This window comes from Alligator sinensis, unplaced genomic scaffold, assembly GCF_000455745.1.
Source record: "Alligator sinensis unplaced genomic scaffold, ASM45574v1 scaffold448_1, whole genome shotgun sequence".
NCBI lineage: Eukaryota > Metazoa > Chordata > Crocodylia > Alligatoridae > Alligator > Alligator sinensis.
Window position 1 is genome coordinate 582,598 of NW_005841870.1, and position 16,744 is coordinate 599,341.

At 44.2% G+C, this 16,744-nt stretch overlaps 1 protein-coding gene across 1 annotated transcript in view; it reads left to right on the plus strand.

Moving 5' to 3' along the window:
• Positions 1 to 16,744, plus strand: part of GALNT2 (polypeptide N-acetylgalactosaminyltransferase 2) — an 87,214-nt gene that overhangs the window by 1,263 nt on the left and 69,207 nt on the right. The window contains exons 3-4 of the mRNA XM_025194727.1: positions 182 to 275; positions 15,425 to 15,578. Of these exons, the coding sequence (XP_025050512.1) occupies positions 182 to 275; positions 15,425 to 15,578 (248 nt within the window). The remainder of the gene's footprint in view (positions 1 to 181; positions 276 to 15,424; positions 15,579 to 16,744) is intronic.

Consider the following 16,744-nt stretch of genomic DNA (forward strand, 5'->3'; position numbering starts at 1 on the left):
AATCCATTCGTTTTGCTTATATCCAAAAGCAACCTTTCCCAATTTTTTACATCCTAAAAATGATTTAGAGACCATGCTGTTGCTGTCTACTTTGAAAATGCAGAAATGAAATATCAATTAATTATGTTGCTTTAAGAAGTGGCTTTAAGAAAATACTTTTTTTTTTTTCCCCGCCCCTCAGGAGGACCCAAATGACATTGATTCACCAAAAAGAAAAGACCCACGAAGTAACAATGGGGAGGACAGAGCACAAAGTATGGAGACGCTACCTCCAGGTATTGCAATAATCTTTGTTGTCATTGGTGACAAAAAGCAGGGGCTGTGAATTTATTCTGATGCTGATAACATTTTACTGGGGAAGTGACAGAATGATCATGAGAAACATGGATGTGCCATTGTTTGGAAAGCTTTGTTTTTCTGAATCCTTTATTATTCTAAATTCTTTTTTTTTTTTTTGGATGGGATTTTGCTCCAAAAATCCTACCTGCATTTGATCTCTGCCAGCCCATGCTGTAAGTTACTCCTCTTGGGCGCATTCAGCTGCTGAAAGCAGCCATATAAGAGGCGCTCCAGTTCTCTTCACTGATGGGTTTGGCAGGTGGGTAGGGCACTTGATATGGAATACGGTGCTTAACTGATGAGCCTGGTATTAAATCTTTAAGCAAAAGGGGCTTCTTTGCCTTCACTTTGAAATAACATCAGCTTTTTTGATGGATGTAGTGTTTTTCTCCTCTTCTACAGTCTTGCCAGGCTAACGTGTCAACTTCAAAGCAAATGGACCTTTCTCTCTTTTTCTACTCATTCTGTGTTCTCTAGCATGTCACATAAATGGGACAGAGTACAGCATTTTGGTTTAAGGTATTTGGGTAATGCCTTGGTGATGAGCTAGGAAAATACAAATTGGGTGTGCAGCTAGCTTGTATTGTATTTACCAATATGATTATTCTCTTCCTGAGACTCCTGCTATAAAACTGGTGTTTCAGATCAGTGCTGATTAAATGAGTATAGACGGAATGAATGTACTAAGGAATGAAAAAAAGCAATCACTTAATTCAACTTGACTTAAGTACAGTCAGTCTATTTAAAGGCCAACTGTCTTGCAAAAGGAATGACTTTTTCTTTTTATTGGATGATTTCAGAGTATGTTTTCACTCATTGACTGACCATACTACTCCACATGTTAATTTTGGTGAAAAGTTGCAAATTTAGCATCTAGAATGGCATAGAAGATATTGGGAGGGGGGAGGAAAAAGAATAACAAAGGAAAACTTTCTTCTTTACTTGAAGCAGGCCCCCTTTTTTTTTTTAACTTGGTAGGCTGCTTTTTTATTTTTGGGGGGGTGGGGGGCAGGAATCTGGTAAAACATGTCTGTTTGAATTCAAAGTGTCCCCCTACGGTGTTTGGCCTACTTTGTCTTAGCCACCTTCCATACAAAAACAGAATTATGGCTATGCATATGTACTTTTTATCAAATGTGTTGTACAGTACAGGTGAAAGGCCAATAAGTAAGTGTGTGTGTGTGTATGTAGATATATAATTTTTTTTTTTTAAAGTGAACCTTGTAGGCAAGCCCTGTGTTTCAGTTAGTTTGGATTCAAGCAGTTCGCATTTGTTTCTTTCCTTAACCAGACCTCTTTGACAGTATAATAGCCCTCACTCTTATCTGTACAATTCGGCCTTTTCTCATAACTTTTAGTTGTTGTTCTTTATATATGAGACTTGTTAGACAACAGTTTCATGGCAGTGATTCCCCATCCATAGCTTGCAAGCACTATGCCTGCAAGACCTGATGTTGCTTGCAGTGATAGCAAATTTTAAAAGCTGAAACTGGGTTGGATAGGGAGAGCAAATCTTGATGATGCCCCAGTGCATTACTTGGTATTGTTACCCATGGCCTAGCCAAGATTTGGTTCTTCTAGTAAGTATAGCAGTCCTGTGCCAAAAAAAGTCCTTCTGGCTGTCCTTCTAAGAAGGATCTTACTTTTTGATGGTTTGTAGAGTAAAAAAGCACAGGTGCTAGCAAGGGTAGAGGAAAATTCTCAGAAGGAAGGTTTGGGGTTTGTCATACAGATGAAAGGGAAGAGTTTAGATACTGGAAGGATTAGAACCGGGAGTGAGAAAAATGCCAGAAAGGGCAGAAGTGGTGACACTTTTTTTTTCTTCATTTTGGCTGTTGATCAAATTTTTATCTATCATCCTTTATTTAGCTATTAGTATGCTAATATAGTATTAGCATACTATATTTCAGTATGCTGCTGTGTAGTATCTGGAAGTGTGGTCAGAAAATTCAAAGATTATACTGTGGCAGACTCGTTAAATCTTTGCTAATTTGAGCATTTTTAATTTGGATGCTCATGGATTTTGGGTGGGTTTTGGAAAGGGGGTGTGTGTGTGGTTGGTTTTTTTTTTAACCTCCCAAGACTGGGAGCTTTTAATCTATCTCACTGCAAGCACTGTGAATGTTTTCCAGGCAAGTGGTTAAGCTTTAGGTATATTGGCTTTTTTCCTCCTTTTCTTCCTCTTTGTAGCATTCCCTTTCTTTTATTTTGGTGGAAAGTTGAGAGCTGCAGTTTGTGTTTCAGCTTTGTGCAGTGTCATATTTCCAGATCAAGGAAAAGTAAGGAATTGTTGACTGTGAGGTCAGTGTTCCTATACTATAATAAGTAGAATTTGGAGGCAGTATTCATCCAAGCCGTTTAATTGTTAAATGTAGAGTGACATTTTACCTTCAGTTCAGGGAGCTGTGTATATTTAGCCAATATTTGATGGTCTTACTACACACCTTGTATACTGAAGAGCTCTATATGCCTTGTACTGCATAACTAAAGAACTCAGGATTTTTTCTTTTTTCGTTGGTTTTGCAGAGCTAAAGCAAAACTTTGAACCTTTGTCATGATGAGAAACTAGAGAGGATTTATTGTTAACTCTTTGAATTAGTCATTTCCAGCTCATGTGTTTCTACCTATCTTTAATTGTATTAAATTAACAACTGGTGATCAGACTTCATTAAAAGCATTTGTGTTCCCCTGTTGAATAAAGGAGCAATTAACTATACATTTGAACTTGCTGTTACAATTTTTATGAAGTACTTATGAAAATAAGGCTGAGAATAGACAGAGGTTAAAATTAATCTAGCAGCCTTAACTTTTTAATAAGATGTTTTTAAAGCTTCCTCCCATGGATCTATTTTCAGTATAGGTTACTTAGTGTTTACCAGATCAAATTTAAACAGTGCTTTAGGGAGGATTTAAATAATGTTGTTGCACACCTGAAACGATGAATTATCTCTCCCCCACATTTCTTTGTTTGATAATTTATGCAGTTGCAGTTGACATCTGAATAAATCAAAATGATATATGTTGTAGATATCCTACAGTTCTTGAGCTGTGTTTAGCACTTTTAGCCTACCTCTACTCCTAGTGTCTGGTCCCCACCAGAAGCTGCTTATTGAGGGGCTTTTCTTAACGGTTTGCCTCCTATTCTTTTTCCATTTCTTGCATAGGCTGCTGCTTCTGCTGCTACCTAGCTTCTCACTAGATCTCTCCTCTTCCCCATTCCATAATGCCACTCTGCCAGTCCTGTGGCTGGCTTTAGAGCCAAGCTTTGTGTCTCTGTTGCTCGTATCCTAGTAAATTTTATTCTGCACAATCAAATCTTTCTAGAAGTTTAGTTGGGTTTAACTTAATCTAAGGATCATTTCTTCCCCTTCCCCCACATTTGCATTCACACCACTGCCCCTTCTCCCCCAGTCCTTTTTTTTTTTTTCTTCTTCAGAGCCCTCCTGTCTCACCCCTGGGGGCTGAGTTGCTGGCAGGCCAGGCAGCGCCTGACCCCGATGGGTCTGATCCTTCTCCCATGCTGTCTTGCACTCCTCCCCAGCCCTGCTAGCTGTATCTGGTTAGGAGGAGAATATGAACAGTGAAGTAAAGTAAAATGAATTAAAATAAGAAAGCAATGCCCTCCTCTGCACATCCAAGCAAAAGGCTTAGGCTGCCTATGCCACCCAGAATTCCCAGGTGGTCTCCCATCCAAGTATTAACTAGGTCCAGGACTACTTAGCTTCTGAGATCAAGTCAATTCAGTCTGGTCTGGACATAGGTACTAGGGTGCCCACTTTTGAGGTCAGATCAGGAGAAAACAACCAGTGCAGCACGGGTAAATGAGGGGAGTAGTTCAGACTCTTCTATGACTCTTAAGGGGAGTACCCCTAAGAGATCCAGTTAAAGGCCACAGCATGTTTGAGCCCAGTGTCTCCTTGTGGTTCATGCTGGGATGCTGACGCAAGGGGTAGCTTGCCAATCTGGGCTCAGTAGGGTTGGCTGAGGAGCTGTTCCCCAGCCCCCTGGTGCCTTGCCAATGACAGGAGTATGTATGGCAAAAAAAAAAAAAAAAAAAATTATTGGCTGCCAGATAATTTTTGCAGCTGGCCATAGCTGTGGCTACATGGAATATTACGAGTGGCTGAAGGAGGGGCCTGTGGTGGGCTATTTTGCTCAGGCTAATGGCATGGGCCTGAAGCCATGTAGTATAAAGTTAGCAAACCCTAGCTGGGACTGGCTGCTCTTTTCCTTCTGATAGGCACTTTGAAAAACTTCAAGCAAGCACACCAGGCTGCTGCTTGGTGATTTCTGTAAGTAGGAATCTGGAAACTAGCCAGGAGAGGAATTATGTTTAGGCCAGTTGCATCTTAAAAGGGTCACCATATCCAGTATCTGTAATGACTCCTGTTGCTTTTGTTTGCTCAAAGTGTACTGACATCCTCATTCTACTTCCCCCCCCCTCCTTCCCCCCGCTCCGGTTCAATATAAGGTGTTGGGTTACAACCTGCTGTGTTGGGCTGCTGAGGGGGAAGGCCTTCTGCTCCTTGCCTGGCAAGCGAAGATTTTTTCTTTCTATTCTTAGGTTTTTCCTGATGCTATCTAGGGATGCTTCAGGCTGAAAGAAACGCCCAGAAATATTACTACGGGCAAAGCACCCCCAAGGTTGGCAGGGTCTGTTTGCCCTGGACTGCACAGAGCCCTGCCAGAGACTAGTGCCCGGGTGGTGGCAGCGTTACCACAGGCTTGCGGGTGTTCTTCAGGAAGCAGAACAGCCGGCTCCAGGCTCCCCAAGGGAGGCTTCCAAAGTGAGGTTTTGGGCCTGGCGCAGTGAGGCAGGTGGCTCTGCGTAGTAGCGCCCCCTACTCTGCCATTACACCCCTGCCCCATACATTGGGGTCTGAGACCTGAGGGTGGGGGGCAGCAGGTCAGGAGTGAGGGGCATGGGGTTGGGACTGGCTACTGTTTACAAATGGGTCCTGATACAAAAAAAGGTTGAGAACCACTGCAGTAAGGTTTGTAACAACTCACCTGCCAAATCAGCTAGTCCTGAAAATGGATGGTGCTAGAGAATTGGGCCCATACCCAGGCATCAGTGGCAATGAGCCACAGGGGTATGCCACAATGAGTTGGAGGGCCTCTGCAGTGGGCATGAAGCCTAGGGCATGGGCCTAGGTAGAGCATCCATAGGTACAGCTCTTGGTGCTAATAACAAATATTCAAACAAGAACTTTGAAGGCCGAAGTGGAGAAGGGTTCCACGTGAACAGCTGTTGAACATGGGTCAGTCGGTCCTAAGAGATAGGCGAGCGCCGTTCCGAAGGGGCGGGTGGTGGCTTCTGTTGCCCTCAGCCGATCGAAAGAGAGTCAGATTCCCGAATCTGGAGTGGTGGAGATGGGCACCACGAGGCGTCCAGTGTGGTTACGCAACCAATCCCAGGGAAGCCAGCAGGAGCCCCAGGAAGAGGTGGGTTTTTCTTTTTTTTTTTTTTTTTGTGCTGAGGGCAGGATGCCCTGGAATGGGTTCGCCCTGAGAGAGGGGCCTGAGCCTTGGAAAGCGTTGCAGTTCTGGTGGTGTCTGGTAATCTCTTGCTGGCCCTTGAAAGTCCGGGGGAGAGGGTGTAAATCTCGCACTGGGCCATACCCATATCTGCAGCATCGTCTCCCAAGTGAATAGCCTCTGGCATGTAAAAATGGGTAGGCAACCTCCAACATGGGTGCCAGAGTGTGGTACTCAAAGGCATTTTGCTTGACACATGTGCCTCAGGGTGGACAGCGGTTAAGGGGCCAGGGCTGCACTGCCACAACAAGGATTGCGCCCCTCGTGGCTTCCCTACCACCATCTGTCCCTGGCACCAACATCTTACAAGTCAAGGTCGTGGGTGTTTTTGGTACTCTGCCCAAAAATGTTGCTGACCTCTGTGTTAAAACAATGTCAGTAAGGGAAGTCAGCAAGCTGGATCCATAACTTTGGAATAAGGATTGACTCTTTAAGGGCTGGGTCAGTCAAGCTGGGGTGCAAAGCAGGGCTGGATGAGGTGCCTCCCACTCCTAGGGGCCAGCAGCAACTCTGGAGGCATGCTGGGCCCTTCCTGTGGATCACCCCAACTGCGACAGGCATGGCTGAGCTCTTCCAGATGCAAGGAGCTGCAACAGGGCTGAGCAGCTAGGAGCTATGACCGGGCAAGGCAGAGGCAAAAGCTTCCGGCTGAGGGGTATAGATTCTGCATGGGCTGGGGCCAGGCTCTTCCAAGCCAGGCAGATCTGGGGGCACACCCCCCAGCTCTTCCATACAAATGGTGGGAACTGCCAGACGAGCACTGGACAAGCTGTGCGCAGTGGTGAGAGCTACCCCTCTGTCCCTTACCATGCCCCATCTAGATGAGCCGCGCCTCCCTCCTGTCCCCACTCCGTCCCCAGCCCACAGCTGCAGCCCAGCCCACCCCACGCCACGCGAACTGCTTACGATTCTGTGCCACACCCCTCCAGCCACCTTGGCTGGTCAGCCCTAGCACTATTCCCATTACCATTCCCTCCTTCACAGCACAGGCCTTGATCTTCCCCCTCCCACCACACCAGACTTACCACCTGGACACAGCTTTTGAAGCCGAAGAGCTGCATATCGGAAATCGGATCAGTATCAGCTGATATGCCTCCTTAAAAATCGGCTATTGGCATTGGGCCCCCAGAAATCTCCATCAGTGCACCCCTATTTGTTTTATATCACTCTACTCTAATAGATATTTGTTAAAGCGATTTTAGTTCCCTGTTTTAATCTGATTTGAGTTGGCAAGCATACTACCATTTGAACAATTGATTTTAACCTTATTTTGTATTTTTAGTTCTTTTTTTCCTAAAGGAAGATAGATAAACATTGGCTGGCAATGATTAGAACATGTTGATTTGTACTTAAACAGTCTTCATGGGGGGTTTTGTGGTCATTGAGATGCACATGTTTAAGCCGTTGCATAGTTTAATGTTCACTTACTGAGTTTTCTTAATTATTACACTTTTTTGTTAAACTTGTTCATCTTCCATTTACTAATTGATTATTTGCACTTATGATTTGTCACGCTCTATTTGACTTCAAATGCGTATTCAATAAAATGCACAGAGGATTTAAAATTTAATATGTTGGCTATGCAAGGAAAAAGGAATAGCAAAATGTTTTTCTTGAAAAATTACTGTTTAAAAAAAAAAAAAAAAGGAAATACCAGCTTTGACCGTTTCTGGTTGCCATGTTCTTCCTAATAGATCTCAGCCTCTTGCATTTCATTTTTATTCATAGATTGGATGATGAAACCAGGCGTTTCATTTTTAGCTCCCCCAGTTAATTTCTGAACTTTTGAATGAGGTAGTGGTCAAATTAGACTAGTTGAAGAAACTTGAATGAAGAAAATATCTTCTCTGAACCTGCAAGCAAAGTTATTTCTGTGAAAAGGTAGTTTATTGCTTCCAACTTTGGTTACATGTGTTTAGCCAGGAATGTTATACTAGTTCACCAGTTTGACTTAATTTAAAATGTTGGCAGCAAACATGTACTTCTTGTTTAAATTATTTATCATTAAGGCCTAAAATTACACTAATCTATGTTGTCATCATTTCAAACTGAATTCTATAAAGGTTTATTTTTAAAGAATGTCCAATTTAAATAAATCCAATTTAAATAAATTACTTATCTGCTCTGGTATTTATCTGCTCAGTTTGTCATTGGGAAATAAGGTGCACCAGCACCATCTAATTGGGAAGCTCTGTAGGCCACCGGAAACTGACCAGCAATAATTTTCAAAACTGAAGTCTGCAATTATGCATGCATAAACTAAATAGTGTAAAAAAAAAAATTAAAAAAAAAATGCATGTTCAGTTAATGAAAAAGGATCTGTTGATCAGCCTTTATCTTCAAACCTAATTAGCAAGTTGTTTTTGAAACATTAGCCTTTCCGCAGCAGTAAGCAGAGACAATACAGTGGAGTTGCATCTTATGTGGGGGCTACGTTCTGAAGTCAGTGCGTAAGACAAAAATCAGTGACTATACATTGGGTGGGAGGGGGGGCGGGGCTTGAGTTTGCACACGGAGCCGTGCTTAGAGCTGTGCGGCAGCGGCGCAGCGCAGGGTGGTGGTGGTGGGGATGGCTGCGTGCTGCCCGGCCATCACCATGCTGCCGCCTGGCGGCCAGCTACACAGCTCCGGGCACGGCTCCATGGTGACAGCAGGAGGTTTTGGAGGCAGTGGCCCTCACCGCCATAATGGGTCTCCAGGTAAGTGGCAGCGCCGTGGGCAAACTCAAGCCCTGCCCCCCCCACCCCCACCCCACGTATAGTTGAATTTGCGTACGTTAAATGCACATATGATGCGACTGACCTGTGTCCTTAGTTTTGCTAAGTAGCCTTACAGTCTCTTTCTTTTAAAATTTACAATAGTTCATTCTTGCTGTTGTAACTTGTAACCTTATAATCTGCCCACAGTAGAATTCTACTTTATTTACCTGAATCCAAGACAAACTTTTTTTTTTCATTCAGCACGGGGTAGAGGTGGAGAGGGAAGCCTAGTCTTGGCAAGGGCCAGGGTCAGGGTTGCTCTCGTTTGTTGCTGCTACTAGGCCAGGGCCGGGGCAAGAGTTGTTGCTACTGGCTAGGGCTAGGGCTGGTGCTACTTCTACCTCTATTAGGATGAGGCTGGAACAATTTATTGTTGCTGCTTGCCAGGGGCTGCCCCTTTGGCCACAGTGTGCTCTGTGCCCTGGGCTGGAGTTGGAGCTGCTGGATAGGCTAAGTGACAGAAAAGAGGAGGAGGGACTGATAGCAAGGGGGCACTGGTATTGGGGGGGCAAAGGGTGGGGGCATCTATAGAATCTAATTACTGGAGCATAATGTTATTGCATTACTTGGATCTAAGACAGGGGTGGGTAAAATCTGGCCCACCAGGCCATTCTGTCCAGTCCATGGGGCCCCTAAAAACTTTAAAAAAAAAAAAAAATAGTATTCATCTGCTCCTGGCTGCCTGTCAAAGATGCAGGCATCTCCTCCTCCCCCCGCCCTCCCCCCGCTGCTTCCCTGCCAGCCGCTCCTGCACCATATGGAGCCCATGCTGGTACCCTAGGGCCAGGAGTGGGAGTATGTGTGTATCTGTGTGTTTTCATAGGGCAAGTCCCACACACACATGCACCCCCCCCGTACTGCTATACACACAGACCCTCACACACGCCAGACACCCGCCCTCCACATATCCCCACACCTATCCACATACCCACACACCCACAGTCTCCCACAAACCTATACCCGCTCCCCATAATATACAAGAGTAAGACTTCATTTTAAGCAATTAGACTATCACTTCTGTGTACACTACACGGATGCATGTACATTGGGACAAAAATATTTTTTGAAATCAAATTAATCAATGTTGTAGATGGTTGCTTTTTAGAATAGAATTTGGTATTTTTCTGGTTCCGAGACGGCAAAACCCCTTCCTGAAAGGAGTACTTCTGGGGGACATGGGGAGGGGCTTCTGGTAGGAAAGGTCAGGGATTAGAGGGCGGGACTTCCAGTCACAAGATGGGGACCAGGAGATGGGGCACCTTTCAAGGGGCGGGGCTACCCATGCGGCCCTTGACACCTTGCCAAAACTCAGTAAGCGGCCCTCTGCCCAAAATAATTATCTGCCCCAATCTAAAATGAACCTGAATTTTAAGACAACCCCTGCACAATATGATTCTGTGGGAAGCTTTATGAATTTGTTATACTTTTCCACACATAGAATCTAATTATTGGAGGGTCGTCTTTTAATTCATCCCCCACATCACTACAGGAGGACAGGCAGTGGTGGGTCAAGCCGCTTGCCCCCTCCCTCTGCCTGCTGCTTCTGCTTGCCCCTTTCCCCCACATCCCCCAGTTTCTCCCTCCCCCAGCCTTTGCTCCTCCTCCAGCCCCTGCTCCATGCTCCCCCCTGCTTGTTTTGCGCTGGCAAGCTCTGTCCCCTTTCTAGCCTGGGGCACTGAGCATGGCTCCAGCACAGCCCCTATAGTAGCCTTGTGGGCTGCTGCTGTGGGCCTGGGCTGGGGCTGTACTCAGTGCGCCAGACTGTAGCATGGACAGAGCTGCCAGGATGGAGCATGGGTGAAGGGGGGCAGGGCAAGGGGCAGGTGGGGGAGCAGAGTCTGCATGGGCAGGGGAGAATAGGGGAAGAGACTGCAGAAGGGAGATGTCTGGGTGCCGAAGTAAGGGCGGGGGGAGCGTGTAGCAGCTGTGGCTATGACCCTGACCCCAGGTAGGGCCTGGAACCTAAGCCATAGCAGCTACCTGCACCCCGCACTGCTCTCATACTTGATTCTAAGAAAAGGGTTTTTTCCCTTCATGGTATAGGAAGGGGGAAAGAACCCTCTCCTTGGAATCAAGTAAATATGGTAATTTTGAAGTACAGGCAGTCCTCGGACTTATGACACAATTGGTTCTTGAAAACTGCGTCTTAAGTCAAAATGTTTTAACTTGGAACCTGTTTTCCCGTAGGAAATAATGTTATAAATGAGGGATTGCCCGATACCCTATTTTCACCAAAAATAAACCATAATTGTGTACTCAATCAATTATAGATGAGTAATATAGCTACATTAATGTATATATATTGTAATTAGCAATCACATTGATTTGGAAGGACTTCTCTGAGGTGGCTTTGCTGGACTTTTTGAAGGGCTCTTGGCTGGAGTCTTCTCAGGAGTCTCGGCTGCAGGTTTTTCTGGAGCCTGGGCTGCTTTCTTAAAGAAAGCATCCAAGGAAGCTTAGACAGATGTTTTCCAGGGAGATGGGCAATGCAGTGAACGTATACATCGGCATAGCATGGCATCGGATCAAGCGTTGTAAAGTCGAAACTGACGTCAAAGTTGAAACGGTGTTAATTTATAAATGTTGTAAGTGCGAAATGTTGTAACTCAAAACGTTGCAAGTCGAGGACTGCCTGTAATTTTGGATTCAGGTAAATATGGTACATACTATTAACTGCTCTAGTGAGAACATTTGCACTCTTTCATGCTGCTTCTAAATCAGTGTATTGTACATATACATACTGCAGTTGTGACCTCAGGTCTCTGAAGCTGAGATTTGCAAGAAGGATTGATCAGAGTGGTGTTTTAACAGCTTTTTTTAACCCATAAGAATTAACATTTGGAAAATTCATACTATTGTATGTATTAAAAACTGTCAATTGTATAAAGTGTAGAGTGATTTGATGCAAGCAACAACTTGTTCCAAGTCACAATCACGTGCAAAGATGTCTTGAGTCTTGTAGCAGTGTACTTGCATAACCAAGTACTAATGACTGTGCAGTAGTTCATGAGTACTGTTCAGTAGCATCGTGTCACGGTTCGTGCCTGGCGATGCTACTGCACAGTAAGCGTCTTGTGTAGACGTGGCCACACTTTCTTAATCTTTTGTATGGGTAATTCATTTTGTATCAGTAGGTATTCAATTAGAAGTGATTGGATAGATCTTAAAATTGTAATCCAAATTACAGATCCATGCATCTTTGCTGTGGTATTTGCAGCTCAACCAGATATCAGTGAGTTCTAAAACACTTTTGGCATGGCTCATGTGCCTTTTACCAGTATTACAAGCAATCTTGTAGCCTTGGTCAGAGCTGATTTCATGGGTCAGCGCCTTGGGCTTCTCTGAGATTGTAGAGAATCTCAACTTGCTCATTTTCTTTTTTAGTAAATAGAAGACAGCTGGTTCGATCTGGTTTTGTAACATAATCATCACCTTGGCATCAGAGTCTGTTATTTCCCAGCAGAAGTTCAAATACATTTGAAGTGAAATTCTACTTGGCTGTAATGTCATTAACCAGCCCTAACTCAGTTGGCATGCTGTGCTGGTTGGCAGCAGTAGCAAAGGGATGCTTGAAATGTCTGACCAACTTCTGACTTGTGCATTTTAAAAATTCTAATGGATAGCTCTTATAATCACATACCTTTTTGATACAAAGCAGCAGGATATGCGTAAAGTATCTGAAGTTAGACGCATTACTCACCTAAAAGCTTTAGTTGGGCTACATGCAGTGCTCCAAGAAAATGCCAGTATCTCTGGTAATCTGCCACTTACTGAACTTGTTCAAAATACCTTTTGAAATGATAGTTCCATGTGTTGCTTTTGAAATCTCATTGTGAAACCTCACTCTTCTTATGAACATTTTGTCCATAAAACAGTGACCTCTCCCTTCCCCCTGAAGAGGATTTTTTTTCTATCTGTTCATTACGTGTTTAATGACATAATACCTTATTTTGTGCCACTTGTTTAATGTAGTTCCATGAGCACTTCCACTTTGCTGTGGGGAGGGAACAGTACTTAGTTGTTGGAAAATGTAGCATTTGGGCTCCAATGGTTTTGAAGTTTTTTTTTTTAATCCTCTACAGTTTTGAAGTGTGTTTCTTGTCAATAGTCATATAGCTCTTAATTCTAAATTAATCTGTGCTACAGACATCTTTTATATTTTTTCCTAGATGAAAGAAAAACTTTTGGACCCAGATTTTGTTCCATTTCTGACACTGAAATGGTACTTATGGGGCTTTCAGGCATCTCAGTCACTGAGGTTATAAACAGATGTAGTCTTTGGAGCAGGATCAGCTGTACCGGGATGTAACCTAGCACAGCTGATCTGCCTCATTAAGGAATACAAATGTTGCCTACTGTCCCAGCTCTGGGCGTGGCAGTGCCACACCACACACAGGCCGAGGAATTCCTTTGTCATGCCTCTGCACATGAGGAAACTCAGGCAGGTGCTCTGAGGGCTTCAGGGGCCCAGTCCTACAGGGGGATTCTTGGAGTGCACAGGATAGGCCCCCTGAAGTCCCAGGAGCATCTAGTTGTCTGTTGCAAAAAGCGTCACAAATTTATACCGCCTATTGTCACAGTCACAGTTTTCGACATTTGTTGTGTGGATGTCTGTTTGCTTTGCCTTTGTCTTTGCCATAAAAATGTCTATGATGACACAAAGGCAACATCTGTTTCCAGCCTAAGTATAATCCTATTCCACCCTGGTGAGACCCCTGGAAAATGGTCAATGTGTTTGTTTTTGCATCGTGTCTTTCTCTAAGTGTTAAGTTATTTAAATTGGGAGGAATAGGGGTAGTAGGACCACTTGCCTTTTTGTCCAGTAGCTTAGTCGTTAAAGTTTAGAAAATGCATTGTAGGACTTCCTCAGTCTGTGGGTGGGGGGTGGATCCAAGCCAACATCCTGCACTTTTCAGGGAGGCGTCTGGTCACCAGGCTGTGGACTAGGCTGGGCAGGGCTTGAGGGTATTCTTTATCTCTCCTGTTGAAGCTAGTCCAAAAGCATGAGATTCATGGGACCAAGAGAGTTAGCAAGATGGACCTTAATTTTACATATTTATTTATTTATTTATTTATTTATTTATTTATTTACATATTTATTTTTTATTTATTTATTTTAAATAGCCCAGTAAGGAGAGTGGTGGGTTCTGGTCTGCCTAGCCCACAGCAGTTTTTCTTGGGAACTGGGAGGTGGGGATCAAGCCCATCTGGGTGAGGGAAGCCTAGTACAGAGGTGCTTTCTGAGTAAGTGCCCTGACCACTTGGGTATTGAGTAGGAGGTAGGGAAGCAGAAGGTAGGAGATCCATTGGATCCTGTGATTGCAAAAGTTGACGATTCACCTATGAGTAGGAACCTACTGAATTTAAGGTGCCTCCCCATTTCATGAGCAGAACACAGGCCCGGTAGCCATTTTGCAGGCAAAGCATGACTGGCCCTGCATGTCTCTAGCTTCAGGGGCCCCAGTGGCCCCACCCGTCACCGCTGATTGGCTGTAAGGGCTGCCTGTCATACGGCCCTGCCCCTCATTGCCAATTGGTGCAGAGGGGTGGGACCACATGCCAGGCAGCCCTTGCAGCCATCTTGCCAGCAACTCTTCAAGTGGGCAGCCCTCCCCTCCTCTCTTTCCTGCCTTAGTGGGCTGCCGCAGCGCCCTAAGGACTGCTGACTTCCTCTGGGGAGCCAGCATTTTATTTTCCATAAGTTTTTTTTTTTTTTTTCTTTTTTTTTTTTTTCTTTTCCTCCTCACAGATTTCATGGGCAATGCCAGATTTCACAAAAATCCTCAAAATCGCAATTTTGGTAGGTCGCTACCTAAGAGTTCAGGCACACCCTTTCATAGAGCATTTCCCCTTGGTTGCCAGAAGGCAAACCATTACCTGAATGGCAGATTTGTGTGTCCATATGATTGACCTCTGGAGGGTGCACTAGGTTTCCCACTGAGATGATGGGAGAGGTATGTGCTTCCTGTGTGGATTGTTTTCTTTCCTGAGGTGAGAAACTTTTTTTTTGTTGTTGTTATGTAGGCTGTTTTCAAGTAGTCAGGGTAGCAACATTGTATTCTGAAATGACGTCCTTCTGTCAGGAAGAACACTGTCCTTTTCTTTGGATGAAGAGAACTGTTACCAGTGATTGAATAGTTTAATGCTCTTTACTAAAGAAAAGAGTTTACTGGCTTGGAACCTAAACAGTATAAATTGTTTCAACTACTTCATGTCCTCCATAACAAAGTGATCAAGTAGCACTACCTTTTGGCAATATTTTCTAGGTCTTACTAAAATAATGCTTACTTCTAACCTTGCTGCCAAAGGAACAAGCATTTGGAATACAGAAATTCAGATTCTTTCTTAAAAGATGCTGCTATGCAAAATTAAACCTGAGTGACTTGTGTGACGTTAATTGAAGTGTTAGCTGAAACCGTTTTAAGCCTTTCTTGGCCTATACATATATGCTTAAATCATCAGCCACTTAATTTTATAGATTTTTGTCTTTTAAAGACGTGAATTGGGACATGTGGTAACTTAGGTTATGGTTAAGATTTTTAACTTACGAGTTGAAGCATGGTCTAACAAATACTGCAGTGGAGTTGCGGTCTGAATACCTGAATTCTAGTCCAGCACTAATACATTGGGTAGCGTACAGTAGATCACTCTGCAGCATATGCTACTAGGAAGTTATGTACTTTTTATACCGTTAAAGCAAACAATTTGATTTCAGCAGTTGAGAACTAAAGTCTGTTTCAAATTTATGTTAATTTTATTTTAACTTCAGGTTTTTTCTTTCACTTCAGGAAAAGTTCGATGGCAAGATTTCGATCAAGATGCCTATGTTAGTGCTACAATGGTTCGATCTGGTCAGGACCCATACGCTCGGAATAAATTTAATCAAGTAGAAAGTGACAAACTGCGAATGGACCGAAACATACCTGATACCAGGCATGATCAGTAAGTATCAAATTAAGCAGCAGTTGAGTTAGAATAGTTCTCCCAAATCTGTGCCTCTTGAGCAGCATTTGACTTTTCTGTTCCTTGCAAGACTTATCCAAAACTGGCAAAAACAGAAGGTTTCTCATTTAACCAGCTGAGCTCTACCTTGCACTTTGACCTCTTGGCAGGTAGGTATTCAATGGTGTATTGAATTACAGGTTCCATTTTTGCTAGTGTTTGTAAGTCCCAGAGGCAGTTTGTAGTGTCTGCGGGTGTAGACAGATGTAAGGCTTGGAAATATTCGAAGACTATTACTGATTGGGAACCACTTCCCAGTCGTCTTGGTAGAGGTGCCTCTGCATACGCTGCCAAAGGTTCTAAGTAGAATAGTCACATTTTAGGCATGGCATTGCAGTGCTGTCAGACTGCCACCAGAGGCCTGTAGTGAATACCAAACCCACCATCCCTCCCAGTAGCTAGTGCCCCAGTTTACCTAATATTCTCTGAGTAGGCGAGGAAACTCCTAATTGGCTGGATGTCAAGCAAGAGAAAGATGTCAGTTCCCACAATTGCAGTTTTCTGATTCCCCCCTCTCACTAATGTGTACAAGGGTTCATTGCATTGCAGGCTGATTTGGGGATGAAGGATTGGCCGGTTAGGAGGATACCTGAACCCCTGTTTCTCCCTTCCCAGGGGGCTGCACAAGGTCTCTTACTGAGGCTCCCTTGAAAAGACTTTCCCTAAGGATGGCCAGGTGGGAGGAGCCTGGACCCCTGTTTCTTGTTTCCTGGGTAGCTGGATATTCTGGGATGTATGCAAAGATCTCAGTTTTTAAACAGCATTTTCCCCCAAGCTGCTTATCAATTTAATTTCATTTCTGGTAATGGTAACCAGACTTTGGGGCATTGTAGTCTGACTAGGGACAGGCGGGAGGCAGAGCGGGTACCCCTGCTTCTAGGTTCTGCCTAAGGTCTCCAAATCAGTTGTCAGGAATGGAATAAAATTGACCAGTGGCTTGGGGGAGAATGCTGCTTAAAAGTTGCAGTGACCTTGGGCAACACCCTTGGAATATAGAAGCAGGGGTACCCTTCTACCCATTAGCTACCCCGACCCCTAGGCCATATCAGCCCAGGATGCTCCCAAGTGTGGTCAGTTGCCACTAATGGAATGAAACACACAAGCAG